This window comes from Cupressus sempervirens, chromosome 11, assembly GCF_028749045.1.
Source record: "Cupressus sempervirens isolate cs-2001-9-10 chromosome 11, ASM2874904v1, whole genome shotgun sequence".
Lineage (NCBI taxonomy): Eukaryota > Viridiplantae > Streptophyta > Pinopsida > Cupressales > Cupressaceae > Cupressus > Cupressus sempervirens.
This window is the reverse complement of record NC_143128.1, coordinates 425,184,383-425,198,840: the sequence shown is the minus strand read 5'-3', so window position 1 is coordinate 425,198,840 and position 14,458 is coordinate 425,184,383. Positions and strand designations below refer to the sequence as shown.

General features: G+C 32.7%; 1 protein-coding gene across 4 annotated transcripts in view; it reads right to left on the bottom strand.

Moving 5' to 3' along the window:
* Positions 1 to 633: 633 nt before the first annotated feature.
* The window catches only part of EMB1135 (RING/FYVE/PHD zinc finger superfamily protein), a 286,460-nt gene continuing 272,635 nt past the window's right edge, over positions 634 to 14,458 (bottom strand). For 2 of the 4 annotated variants that reach the window (XM_089811314.1, XM_089811316.1), the window contains exons 32-33: positions 11,982 to 12,134; positions 1,062 to 1,317 (exon numbers count right to left, since the gene is read on the bottom strand). In XM_089811314.1, coding sequence (XP_089667440.1) covers positions 1,304 to 1,317; positions 11,982 to 12,134 — 167 coding nt within the window. In that variant the 3' untranslated portion in view covers positions 1,062 to 1,303. Of the gene's footprint in view, positions 1,331 to 11,981; positions 12,135 to 14,458 lie in introns of all 4 variants that reach the window. The other 2 variants (XM_089811315.1, XM_089811319.1) reach the window with 2 other exon arrangements.

Sequence of the window (14,458 nt, the reverse complement as noted above, 5' to 3'; positions counted from 1 at the left end):
TAAAGAATGCAAAGAACCTTGTAAAACATAGTTCCAATTTGTTAATAAAATAAGATAGATAAAAGCCGTGTTAAAATAATCTACAGTAGAAACATGATTTCCCTCCAACCAAAAGAGTTGACTTAATTTTTTAAACATCCATTTTAATTTAGAATCTTTATCATAAAAAACATCAAATGACTCTATTCATTAAAATTGAACCTTAATCATTTTGAACTTGATTAAAATGACATAAATTGGTTGAATCCATATAACATATTCATTTAATAAGCAAATTGTTAGCAGAGAGATTTTTCATACAAATTATTTTTGTTATCATTTGCATAAGTTGATTTAAATCTGCACTCGATAATTTTGTTACAAGATCTTATGCTTTTGTTTTTGGCTTTCTTAGAATTTTGTGCATTCCTTATAAGCTAAGAGAAAAAAAAAAAAAAATTGCCTTCACTTCTTTGTAACCTACAATAAAAATAAATAAATCTTTATAAATTCAATGAAAGATAAGAATGGCGAGATTTATTTATTTTTAAAAAGCTATCATAATATTATGTTAATAAAACATAGATGAGAAAAAGAGATAAAAACTCTTTAGTTTTCAATCATCAATAACCATTTTTCCTATAAACTCTCTAGTTTATGACCTCGTAAACTATTCATTTATCTAACATAATTGATATAGTTGTACATTTCATTGCTATTGGTACAAATAATTCAAAGTAACATATGTAGCATGAGAATTCGGGGTGGAAGCCCTCTATTCTATTGCTTACTAGGGCATTTTTCACCCTATAATTTTATGGGTGTAGGTACTTTAGCAAATGTTTATTTCACTCTCTTAGCTTTATTCCAAGATTCAATACTATAGATTGGTGCCCTATATTCGCCCATAAAATTCTAGGGGGGGTCCCCACTTGCCTCTATTGCTTGGATTGCAAATCAAGCTAGCTACTACTAATGAGATGAGTGGGAGCCTTCTGATCCAATGAAAATAGAATTATTTATGGACTAGATAGAAGATGGAAAAATAATATCCATGAACTGATGGGAAAGAACAATATCCATGATCTGAATGATGGTGTGAAAACACACTATTAAATATGAAAACACAGGGAAATCCACACTCTACACAAACAATATCCATGAACTGATGGGAAAGAAGAATATCCGCGATCTGAATGGTGGTGTGAAGACACACCATTAAAAATAAAAACACAGGGAAATCCACACTCTACACCCTTATGCCCCACATTTGGCAAGAAACCCTCTCATATACTGTTCAATCTTCCCATTATCATCTGTATCGTTAGATGGTCAATCCTGCATATACAAACTAAACATGCTTTAAAAAGTAAAACTTGATTATTTTTTAATGGAATACACTAAGGAGTAGCATCATAAATATTGACTGTTTACAAATATGAACAGTAAAAAATCATCAGATAACTCTCTTTTTTATCAGCATTTGTAGTCCCACAATATTAGCAAATCATGATCAATCAAAAAAACACAAAAGAAAGACACTTTGTCAATACCGTTGACAATCCTGTCAGGAAGCACGTACATAGGAAACCAAATAGGGAAGAAAAGACAAGAAATAAAAAATATCCAAGTAAATTAAGAATATACATATAACATGAGACAAAATCATTAATTGTACAATCATCTACCAAAACACATTTCTATCAGCATATGCTCCCAAGTTCTACAATTGAGCATTCATCATTTTCTACTCCTTGGTGTATTCCACGTCAATATAGTTCAACTATAGCTATAAATAACAATAAAATGAACAACTATACCAAACATTTATGAGGTCATAAACTATGTATAGATCCATGGCAATCTTGGTTCTAATCTATACATAGTTCATCTACACATAATAGTTTATGATGTCATAAACTATGTTTAGATCAATGCTTTCATGCCATTACCTCTACTTACCTATATATATCATAGTTAAAGCTCTAATTATCTGTACCAATAGCAATGAAATGTACAACTATATCAATAGTTTATGAGGTCATAAACTATGTATAGATCAAGAATGTACAAATCTATGCAATACCATTAAATAGAGGAAGCTCATAAACTAGAATTACTTCAAATTCCAATCATGCCAATGCCAATGAAATGAACAACTAAACTATGTAACATTTTTGTTGCTAGTCTTCTTAGAAAAATAGTCAACATGTGCTCAGGAATGAGTTCTAGTTTAGTGCTGTGAGAGATCAATGCAATACCATTAAAAAAAGAAAACTCATAAACTAGAATTACTTTAGATGTCAATTATGCCAATGCCAATGAAATGAACAACTAAACTATGCATTGATCAATGCCAATCATGCCAATGAAATGAACAACTAAACTATGGATAGATCAAGTATGTAGAGATCCATGCAATACCATTAAACAGAGCCAACTCAAAAACTGGAATTACTTCAAATGCTAGTCATGCCAATGTCAATGAAATGAAAAACTAAACTATGTAACAATTTGTTGCCAGTCTTCTTAGCAAAATATTCAATATGTGTTCAGTAATTAGTTCCAATTTATTGTTGTGAGAGATCAATGCAATACCATTAAACATAGCCAACTCATAAACTGGAATTACTTCATATGCCAATCACGTCAATGCCAATGAAATGAACAATTAAACTATGCATTGATTAATGCCAATCATGTTAATGAAATGAACAACTAAACTATGTAACAATCAATATATGAGATAAACTATGTATAGAAATAAAAAGTAAATGAAGTAACAGTCAATGGATAAGATCAAAGTAACTGTCAACGTAAATCAAGAAACTCTGAAAGTAGTAGTCACTAGCTGAAATAAATAAATTGCACCAAATGTCATTGCAATCCACTCCACTCTCTCCACCTCATCCATCATCAAGAACCCTTTGGCTCTTTCACATTGAAGCATGAAGGTGTCATGTTCTTTCAGGAAAACACCTTGACTTAGTTCAGGGATGGGTTTGAGAGTGGTATACATGGCACTCAAAACATTATCCTCTTCAGACTTATCCATTTTTACAATCCGAGGCTTATTGCAGTCATCTTTGAGTTCCTTCATAGTTTCACATATCACATCCAATGATGCAGCTAAAGTTGTCTTCTTCCTCTTTCCCCTCCTTGATGATGATGGTAGAGGAGTCCCTCTACCACTTGCACTCAAGTGATCAGAATGAGATAACTCTTCATTAAAATTCAGTTGATTGTCAAGAGGTGTACTACAACTGGTATTGTCTTCATCGACAGGGTGGAATGCATGATTCGTAGAGTGCCCTTCTTCAACATAAAGGGGCATTGTGGTTGTGTACCCTTCAGCAATGTCATTGCCGACAATTATAGCCAACTCATTGAAATATTGGAAGGGTGGCCTCTTATACATTTTTTGCATTTTTGAATTCTCTCCTCTACATGTAAGCATAACTAAATGGATTAGGTTGTTAGTCTTTCATTATTAAAATAAAACTTGGCAATATTTCTTCAATCAAAAGAGTACAAAGATCATCCAACCTTCAAAAGGTCATCCCACACAGAATCCTCAACATCCACAGTTTGAGTCGCTTCATTCCAAGCAAACCCAGTTGTATTTCTCAAGTCCTTTATTACTCCATATCCTAATTTCTATGTTTTTAGCTTATTCTTAAAATTATCCTATTACAGATTCAAGTTCACCATTGCATTGAATGCCCTATCTATGGCGGTCCAAACTTCTTTTTTGAAACCACCTTCACCTTTTCATCCGAGATGAACTTGTTCAAGGAGCAAGTCTATAAACTTGTGTTCCATCTATTTTGTCCATATTATCTTCCTTGAAGAAGAAGAAGACACTTGGCTCGCATTGAGGGGTCCATCCATCTCGCTCAAACTAATGAGAGAATCCATCTGGCTCACACTAGCAATTTTTGTTCACAAAGTATATATTGTTGTCATTGCTTTAAACATATTACAATTTAAACTAATCATATTACTGAAATTGAAAATTAATGCTCTTTAAATTTAAATGGAATGCAACAAGGACTAACATCAGAAAAATTGGATTTTTAGCAAATTCATTGTTCTCTTGTTAATAGTGGGCTTATAATCTTCATCATTTGGCACTCCTTGTTGTATTTCATTTAAGATTGAAGATGATAAACTTTAAATTTCAATTTTTAATACATCCCAATGCAATGAGGCTAACATATTCAATAGGCATAAACATATTACAATTTAAACTAATAATATTATTGAAATTGAAAGTTAATGCTCTTTAAATTTATTTGGAATGTAACAAGGACTAACATTAGAAAAAGGAAATCATCCATCAATGTATATTCATACATCACTTTAATCAAATAGAACACACTATCTCATAAAAGTTCAATTATTCTTGGGACTTGTAATCTTCTCACATCCTGCTTGCTATGTCTTCTCGAAATTGTGCCCACTCATTTCTATCCTCATGAGACAACCCATGTGTCTCAAGCACTAGTACCTCTATCCCATCACAGTCATCTTCCTCTTCGATAGCCACTTCCGATGGAAGGCCATCCTCTATTGTAATGAAATTGTGAAGTATACAACATGCTGAAACAATATAGGATTGTGTCATGCTACCATAAGACGTTACAATCTCAAGATTGGAAAAATGCTAGTTTAGAATACCAAACATAAGTTCTACTACATTTCTAAGAAAGGAGTGTCGATGGTTGAACAACTCATGTGTAGAGTTCATTGGATTTTCTCTTGACCACTCTTTCAACCGGTAGTATGTACAATGGTAAGAAGCAAGAAATCCAAGTGCATTTGGATATCCAACATTGACTACAAAATATTTTTCTACATAAAGAAAGTATATTGTCAATACTTGAAACATTTAGCATACCCTTGAGTATATTAAAATGTGATTTGGCTTACCAGGGGAAACTACAAGTGGATCTACTCTAGACAGAGTTGAAGCTAGAACATGACTATCCGCAGTGGAGCCTTCCCAACTAGCAAGGCAGTACTGAAACTTACAATCAAAGTTGTAGACACCCATAACATTTTGCAACAGGTTCCCTTTTCTATCACGATATTTACCTTGTATGTTGACATCGACAATGACTGGAATATGGGTTCCATCAATAGCTCCAATGCAATCCTACGGGATATGATGCACTGATCAAATGTATGCTCAAGCAATAATAATATAAGGATAACAATCTAGACGATAAACTTGTAACACTACACTATTTACCTTGAAGAATGGGTCAAAATGGTCCTTCCCACTAATTTCGGGAGGAGTGCCTGGACCAAGTAGTATGAAGTAATCCCTATGAAGGCTAAGACAACCATCAACACTTTGTGGAATTACCGACTAACTGTCTCTCCTAAGTGCCCAAAGTTATGGGCAATCTCGCAATTCCTCAGATTGTGCCCAAGGGTGTTGAGGAGCATCACTAGTTGTTCCTCTAACTTCAAGTGGATCGTATCTCTCAAGCTTTCTTTTAGCCTGAGAATATGAGCTAAACGAAAGAAGGCTACCCTACTCAACCAAATCTGATCATGACAATCCACCTCATTGGAATGAATAATGTCTCTACAAAAGAATTTCCTTTTCTTATTCGTTTACCCATTTCACTGCCTTCTCGAGCTACCAATACGTTGTCTATGACAATGAAAGAGAAAAGAATTGTGAGAATACGAGTGTATGAGGTCTTCCTAACTATTCGCCCTTGAACCTCTATACTATCCATAGGATCCATCAATGGCCAAAAATGTGGAAAAATTATACACTATCAATTACAAGATCAACTCATTCTTTTGCAAGTTGTTTGCATTGATGTATTTGTATCAACAAGTTTTAGTGTACCTAGGCTTCAGGGATTGATCTCAGATGACATTCAAATGGTTATAACTTATAAATGACTATTTTAAAATGTAAAATGGATCTTAGTTTTTAAGAAATTTTGTGAATATGATTTATGGGGATCCATCAACTTTAAGATTTTAATTTGATAGCAGGCCTACTGTTTGTGGGTATGTTTTGTAAAGATTTAGATTTGGTAGTTACCATTTTTCACAAACTATGCACAGTTGGGCCACCAAGTTTCCATTATTAGGTGAGCGCATATTTAAATACATATATATGGCATACTAGTATAGGGTTTGTAATTTTATATTATGATCAAGTTTGAAGCCCTATAGGGAATATCATTTTGAATTGATCTATGTCTTGAATGTAAAGAAAATTTCAATTGAATCTATATTTCTGTGAAATTAGATGCATTGTTAGCCTTAGATTGAATAAAAGAGGTTTTTGGATTATATCAAGTAAAACAGGGAACTTAAGGTACGAATAGTTAATTAATAACACCCAAGTAGGTGTATGAAATCCGCCAATTCATTGTATTTCTTTCAAAATCCCAAACTCTCCCCTTTTTAGCACTTGTCTATTAATTTATGACTGTTATCAAGCATGTGAAGGTATATTTAAATTCTATAATGCTATCTTTTTTCAAACTTTTAGATAATAATGGGAAGTCGAAAGAGAATATTTTGTCCAAGCAGAGCAGAATGTCATAATATTTTGCCAAAACACACAACAAAAAACCCAAAATGCAAAGATTGGTGGGAAAAGAGAGTTGAGCGCACGAACACAAGTCCAAAGTCGTTGTTTAAAGTCGTCGCCATTGTCCAAAGTGGCTGCCCTCCAAAGAAAAGAGAAACATAGATGCAAAAGAACCCTATTACCAAATGCACAACCGTTGTCGATGTAGAGAAACCCTATTCCAAATGCACAGTCATCGTTGATGCTGAGAAACCCTATTCAACCATCACCAGAGAGCAATGCAAAGAACAATGTTGCTCGAAAAACCCTATTCCCAAATGCCTTTCTCATCTTCTAAAAATTTAACCACATTTTTGGCGGACCTGATGGTTTTATTAAAATGTGTTCATAAAAACCCAAATTCAAGTTATAATTTGAAATTCCACCTATTTTGTTGGAAGATGCATTCTTCCAATTTTGGTCAAAAAATGGAAGATGAAAGTAAAAATCAGGTTATTGGTTTAATGAACCAAACCCTCATTTTTAGCTCCAAAACCTAATTTTGGCCCTCATATCCCTATTCCACCCCTCATCTTCTAGCAACCAAACGAGGCCTAAGGGAAATGAGAATATGACAAATGATTCTATAATGACTATGCCCAAATGATCTAAATTGTGGAGTATGTGTGCATCTTAAACTATAGTGGTGGAAAAATAGAAATTCAAATTGAAAGAAATTGTTCTCTTTATGAATGTTGGTCTACATTTATTAATGAGATCAATTGTTATGGGCACCTGAGATTAGACTTCAAATAGACAAGTATTTTTTTAAAAATATTTGGGAATAGTTTACGTTTGCAGTATTGGTTCTTTTCATTATAGGTTAACTTTATAATTGATCTCTCTTGGTTGTAGGATGCATCAAGAATTAATGAGATGATCAGAATAGGAACATTTGCTTGCACTCATGAGACTAAATTATGTTGAAAAAAAGCATATTAAACTTCAAGAGGGTATGTGATATAGGGAGATGTCTGAATTCTTCATAAACTTATTTGGTCAAATTAGAATCAACTGTCTTATTGTGTTGATCAAAGTTATCCTTGCTAAGAAGGAATCATTCTTATACATGTTACCATACTTCTCTAATAGAACTCTGAGGTGAAATCCCTCATTCCACCCTTTGGGAGTAGGTATGGTGGACCACCTTCTGTGTGTCAGCATAGTGGAAATGCATTCTTCTCTTGGAGAAGACTAAGGTGAAAGTCCTTGTTCCATCCTCTATGAGTAGGTATGGTGGAAATACATTCTTCTTTGGGAGAAGTTTGAGGTGAAAGCTCTCATTCCACCCTCTATGAGTAAGCATGGTGGAAGTCATGTGTGTGACTCCATGACTTTAATTTTATGCACTTATGAAGTAAATATGGTAAATTATGTTATGTAGAGCTAACATGTTTTATGCAATGAGAATTTTTAACATCATTGATTGCAACTGGGTGTCTTCTTTATTAAAGATCTCTCTATTGCTAAGAGGGAGTGTTGTAGATTGTAGTTGCGATAGAGATCTTTATCTTTGATTTTGTTATATGTAAAAATAGAGAAAACATCGTTAGTTTTCCTAGAGATTATATTTATGATAATACTTGGAATCATATTATACGAAGAGACATGTGTCATGCATCATGTGAAGAGGCATGCATTTGGAAATATGAAAATACTTGTTTGAGAAATTGAAGAGACCTTTAGTTGTGAGATGAAGGGTCTCTCTCTTCTCAATATATATTATATTTGGTGGAAAGCATTGTAGTAGATCATTTTATCAATAAAAATACATTTTTCTAGTGTAGTTGAGTCTTTCCCTTCAAGTGGAAGGGTTTTTCTAGGATAAGTTGTCGTGTCCTTTTGTGCCATTTTTTCTACAATTCATATTGTTGTTTATCTATATCTCTAGGCTAAATACTAACAAAATATTTCCAAAATAATTACTTTTAAATTAGATAGATGCTTGATTGATTGAGTTACAAATCAATATTAAATTGTAAAAGAAATCATAGTTGTAGACAACAAATTTCACATGTTATAGGTTGTGTAATTGTCACAATCATGTTAATTCTCCTTACAATGACACTATATGTACATTATAGTGTCCATTATAAAAAAAAATAAGACTCTTGTGTACATTATAAAAAATAAGACTCTTACCTTTATTGGTTTTCATTTACATGTTTAATGTTTTTCAACTCTTTCTTCCTAGCTTATAAAACTAAGGTTTACAATCTTCAATTAAACTGATTGATGACAAGAGTGAACTACATATTTTTGACAAGGGTTTATTCATTGCATAATCTTTTCCCTACTAAGAACAAGGATTTGGTTCTTGATAATAAGATTTGGATGTTAAAAGAGCACCTTCCCAAACTCTTCAATGTCAAAATAGTTGGATCAAGAAATCAAATCTTCTTATCTAATTCTAAGAAGACTCCTATCATAAGGCCATTGGAAGAGGAATTAGTTGCTTCATAAATGTCAATTCAATTATCTTTACATGGGAAACTTTGCATTTTCTTTTCTCATGGTGGATAGAATCATTTCAAGTGCTCTTCTTAATAAACATTAGTTTGATGCAAGATGATAAAAATTTAACTTAACTATTTGACTATAAGGATCTCCCCTTTAGTTATAGATGATGTTATGTCATCAACCACCTATCTTCAAATTGTTTGTTCACTCAATAATTTGAGTAAGTTCATGGTGGAAAAATGTCGTCAATGGTCATTTGATTTCTAACACTTCTAAAGATGTGTTCTATCCTACATTTGGCAAAAATCTAGCAAGTCACACACGTACTACTCACACTGCTAGTGTTGAGTTACACCCAACTTAGGATTCTATTGTTTAGCCTCATATTTCCAACAATACAATTCCATCCACATAATTTGACACTTTTTCATCTTAAGGTGTTCTATTTGCAATTAGTATAGCTAGCCAATATTTCTCTATTTCTGCTAATTTTATAGATAAACCCTCGCATATCACTTATATCAGGTCCAAAGATTTTGATGATGACATTTCTTGGATAATTTTTCTAAGTTGAAAGAGGGTTTTCTTAAATATCTACCCAATCACACAATAAAGTAGTGTGTTACGTTAAAGTAGTGATTGAGATAATTTAGGTTGTGTTTGTTCTTGGTTTACAAATAGGTTATAACTACTATAGTTTTAACCAATCTACAACTACTCGAGTTTTAGATTAAGGTAAAAACAAGTTTTGAGGGGACTCAAAACCCTTTAACACAAGCAAAAGATCAACATTAAGAACAATCTAGGTTTTACAAGAACCTGAAACCTAGAGTAAAGCAAAAAACACAAAAAACTAGGTTTTACAAGGACCTGAAACAACAAGTTTAAACCAAACACACCCAAGTTTTACAAGAACCTCGAACCTATAGTTTTGAACAGAAAGCTAAAAAATAAAAAATAGAACCAACAAAACCACCTGGACTAGCTATCAACACACTAACGACCATGACCAACACCTACAATAGTTCCTTGATGATTTTCTCCACCTCCTTGCCAGCTATAACTACTCAAGTTTATCTATGTTGTTCTATCTTATTTTATTTTATATTACTTCAAAACCATTTTAACAATTATGTCTAATATTTTTATTATATAAATTTTGGTAAATTCTCTTGTTTTGTATTTTTAATTTGATCAATATTGTAACTCTTCTTTATTGACATGTTACTTTTTTTTTTTATCATTTTAATATTTTGATTGCCAATATGTGTTTTAAAGATGATAATGCGAAATAGTTTTTCTTTCATGTTCATAATATCATATGATTTTCCCTCGCGCTACCATTATAGGCTACATCTATTGACACAATAACAAAAAATAACTATAATTTGATGAAGCAATTACTAGTTACAAGGTCTCCACAATAAATTACAATGAAGATTAAGATATTTTTCTTTGATATGTTTTGGAATAAAAAAATTCATGTTGTAGGTTCAAGCAACACATGTTGTTGCTTCAATACTATGAAGATTTGTCACAAGTTCATGAAAAAAATCAATATTTTAGAGAAGTTAAAACCCTTGAAACTTGAAGAAGAAAACATATGTTGTAATGCAACAATTTGTCTTGATGGCATGAAACTACTAATGCAAGTCATCACAGTATGGATTACACTAAGAGCAACAACAACAAAATTTCCAACCTTAAAAAGGTGAGGGAAAACTTGGTTCCCAAAAACTATTTTGATGGAGAATGATAGAACAAGGATGGACATTGAAGCAATGAATCCCTTGGAAAACCAAATCGCACATAGAAGTGATGAAGCAAATGGATGTTTGGAAGTCATATTCCTTGATGATCCAACATAGTAAAGAGATCGACAAAGAAGATGACTTATTGGTAGATGAGATGAAAAAGAAAATGTTACACAAACTAAAAAAAAATGAATCTTAGGATATTTTAAAGGTGGAGAACAATTTGCATTTTCTTTCCAGGGGTGGAGAAGATGTGACACTAGTATTTGTAATGAAAAAGTTGCCACACCAAAAAAGGTAATGTGTGACATTCATGTTGGCTAAGAGAAAGTGGATATTGTTAACATATGTGGGCACATTTGGGTGATAAAGGGCTGAAAAATACATTTGCATGTTAAGGTAAAGAAGAATGTTCATGCCATCAAGAAAATAATGGTTGATTCAAAATTACCATACTGCTTTGAAATGTTCACGAGCCTCCCTCGTGATACATGTCTTCTTAGTTAGGGTATCTGACGTAAGAGCATCCACGAGTGGGGAACAATCTTGTATAAACCAAAAATATTATTATTTTAATTACCCATTAAAGGTAATGTGAATAAAAAACCTTAAGTGCTCAAGGGGGCATATAGAGATATTTTCAAGTGTCCAAATGCAAGTATTATTTTCATGAGTGCACCCATAATTTTATCATTTACAATCACAAAATACCCATCTTGGCATCCATTTTTAGAACGTGAAGGATTGTAATAAACTATAGTGGAACATACACCTTTCTAGATGTTCATTAGCAAATTTTAAAAGCCACCTTACATGCCCTCCTTATTACAAAAGCTTTAGGGAATTCCATGGGTGGTCAATTGCATTTCTTGATTGCCATGTGCTTTTGATTAAGGCAAAAGCAAGTTTTGAAGGAACCTAAAATACTTTGCAATCATAACAAATCTAGAAACGGGATCTAGAAATCAACAAGCAACCATGGGAGAAATAAGCTCCCAAAACCAAAACATTGGTTTTACAAACAAGCTCCCACAACTTGAAACAAAAACTGCTAGTAATGACAACCACATAGCCAAAAACTAGAGAAAACTCCAACCCAAGCACCCACAATCAAGATTTACCTTTAGCACTTCCCTCGTGGGACTAAAGAATCATGTAAAAAGAGGGAATAGATGTCGAACCTTTCTTTCCCTTAATAGTTATCCAACCCTCTTCCACATATGTTGTCTTATCACGTGAAACCAGCAAACCCATCATTGGCCCACAATCATCCTGAGAATGATTGCCTCCAACGAGAAGGTTCCCCATCTCAGAGGCATCATCACATTTCCTCCCTGCAGACAAACATCACAACTGATACTACCAAAATAGATAATTTAGCACTATCACAAGTAGTCATCAAAAGGCCCATTGCCACACAATCGAGGAATCAACGTGAGGGACATGAGACTATGTACCTTCATTGTCATAAGTTAGTTTTAAAGAGCACTAGTGCTATAAAAGAAGTCTTATAGCTCCAACCTTGCATATTTGAAAAGCCAATTTGGCCAATACTCTTGAAGTTTTCAAATATTGTTAAAGTCTATTTCACTGGAGTAATAAGAAGCAAATATTTTCTATAGTGTTTACTATGTTCTTTGCCAAGAAAACCCTTCATTAGTGTTAGATGAAATTCTATTAGTGCTTGAAGGCAAATAATAAAAAATTCAGAAGATGTCATTATAATACTTTGATGAATTCATTAATTGGAAAGAAGAATTCAAAAATCAAATATATCATATCAAATGCTACAGTAAGAATATAATAAAATAGTGATGAAAAATCCACAAGACAATCATAGAGTTAAGAAAGCTAAAGATAAATGGTTCTATTATTTTTATAGATTTGATAACTCTTTCGTTTTCCTAATAAAGTTTAGAAGTATTTATGTATTATATTGAAACATTTGTACATTAATAGGCAATTACAGTAATAAAGGATCATAAACATATCAACAAACAATAAACATGAACTCGTAGCCCTAAAATAAGAGAATAGAACCTTTGTTGAAGTTCTTGAAAATGATAATACCTAAAGAAATAATTGATTAAACATTTTTGATATTTTTAGGTATACAAAAAACTCTTATCATGATGATTAAAGATTCAGATAGTACAGTTTGAATTTTTCAAATTAAAAGCATAAATAGCTCACATTGTCACAATCTCTAAGTGTAAACAAATTGACATTATCATGAATTTATGATGTTAACCAAGTCTTACAACAATGGAATAGAGAACAATCTCGATGAAAATAGCATTATTTTGAGTATGGTGCTAGAATATGGGGAAATTTTTTCCCCAATGGCATCTCAAAATGGGCAAAATGAGTACTAACCACAAAATGCATCTTCGAGGGACATGATATAGAGGTACAACTAGAAGTCTCCTACCCGTCCTACATACTTCTAATCATCCCTTATTGTCCAAGCCATTTATGGATTATCATTCTTTAACAAACAAGGCATTTAAAATTTTGATAAGGTTGTTGGTTGGCTCACGAGGACAACTAAACCACATTTAACAATACCAAGATCTAGTCTAAAGAGTAAAATAACTGAAAAGAAGAAAATCAAGTCATTTTCATATTGACAAAGAAGAAGAGCAACAAGAGGAGCATTTGGTTGAAGAGTGAACAACTGAGAGAAGAGGTCAGTGCATCAAATCTACTAGATTTGGACTTTTAGATATACTATTCATTGATAAGAAATAATTATATATTATTGCAAACTTCTATGTTTATTATTTAACAATTTAGTTATAGTATTTACATTTTAATATTCTATGCATTTTATGGTTGAAACTTGGAGCCTCTGGACATTTTTGCTATATGTATGCCATATATTGACAATGAACGCATTTGAATTTTGTTATCAATTCACATGTGAAATCTCTCTCTCTCTCTCTCTCTCTCTCTCTCTCTCTCTCTCTCTCTCTCTCACACACACACACACACACACACACACACACACACACACACACACTCACACTCACACACACACAATGGGGATCCCCTACTATCTCCTAAATATTGGTCCGAAGACACATTCTTCACCCCTAAGCCATCCCTAAAACTTCATGGAACATAGGAAACTTCTAGTAAAAGAGAGAAGCCTAGATGAATATAAGCCTAACTAACATAAAAGATCATATGAATTAAGTTTCACAAATTTTCAAAAGAAGACACATTTGTCCATTATAAATAATTCTATATTTAAACTTAACTTTCCAAAGCTTGAATTGTTTGTAAAGTCTTAAATCAGTTCAAAACAAATTATAACTAAAAAGGCAAAATTGACGGCCTTCAAACCCAAATCCAATTTATCATTTGGAAAGTACAGAAGGTAATTCCAACATAAGATTCTCCAAAACTTGGCAAAAATTGATAAACTTCGAACCCAAATCCAATTTATCATTTGGAAAGTATGGAAGATAATTCCAAGATTGTCCAAAACGTGATCACATTTACTGTATTCTAGTTACTCAAGAATCATACAGAATAAAATTATTAGCAGAAGAAAATAGAAAACTCTCTAAACAATTTTTTTTCCAAATGAGAGAATGTGTCCATTATCAATACGTCATGTCAACTTAACCTTACAATGCGTGGATTCTTATTG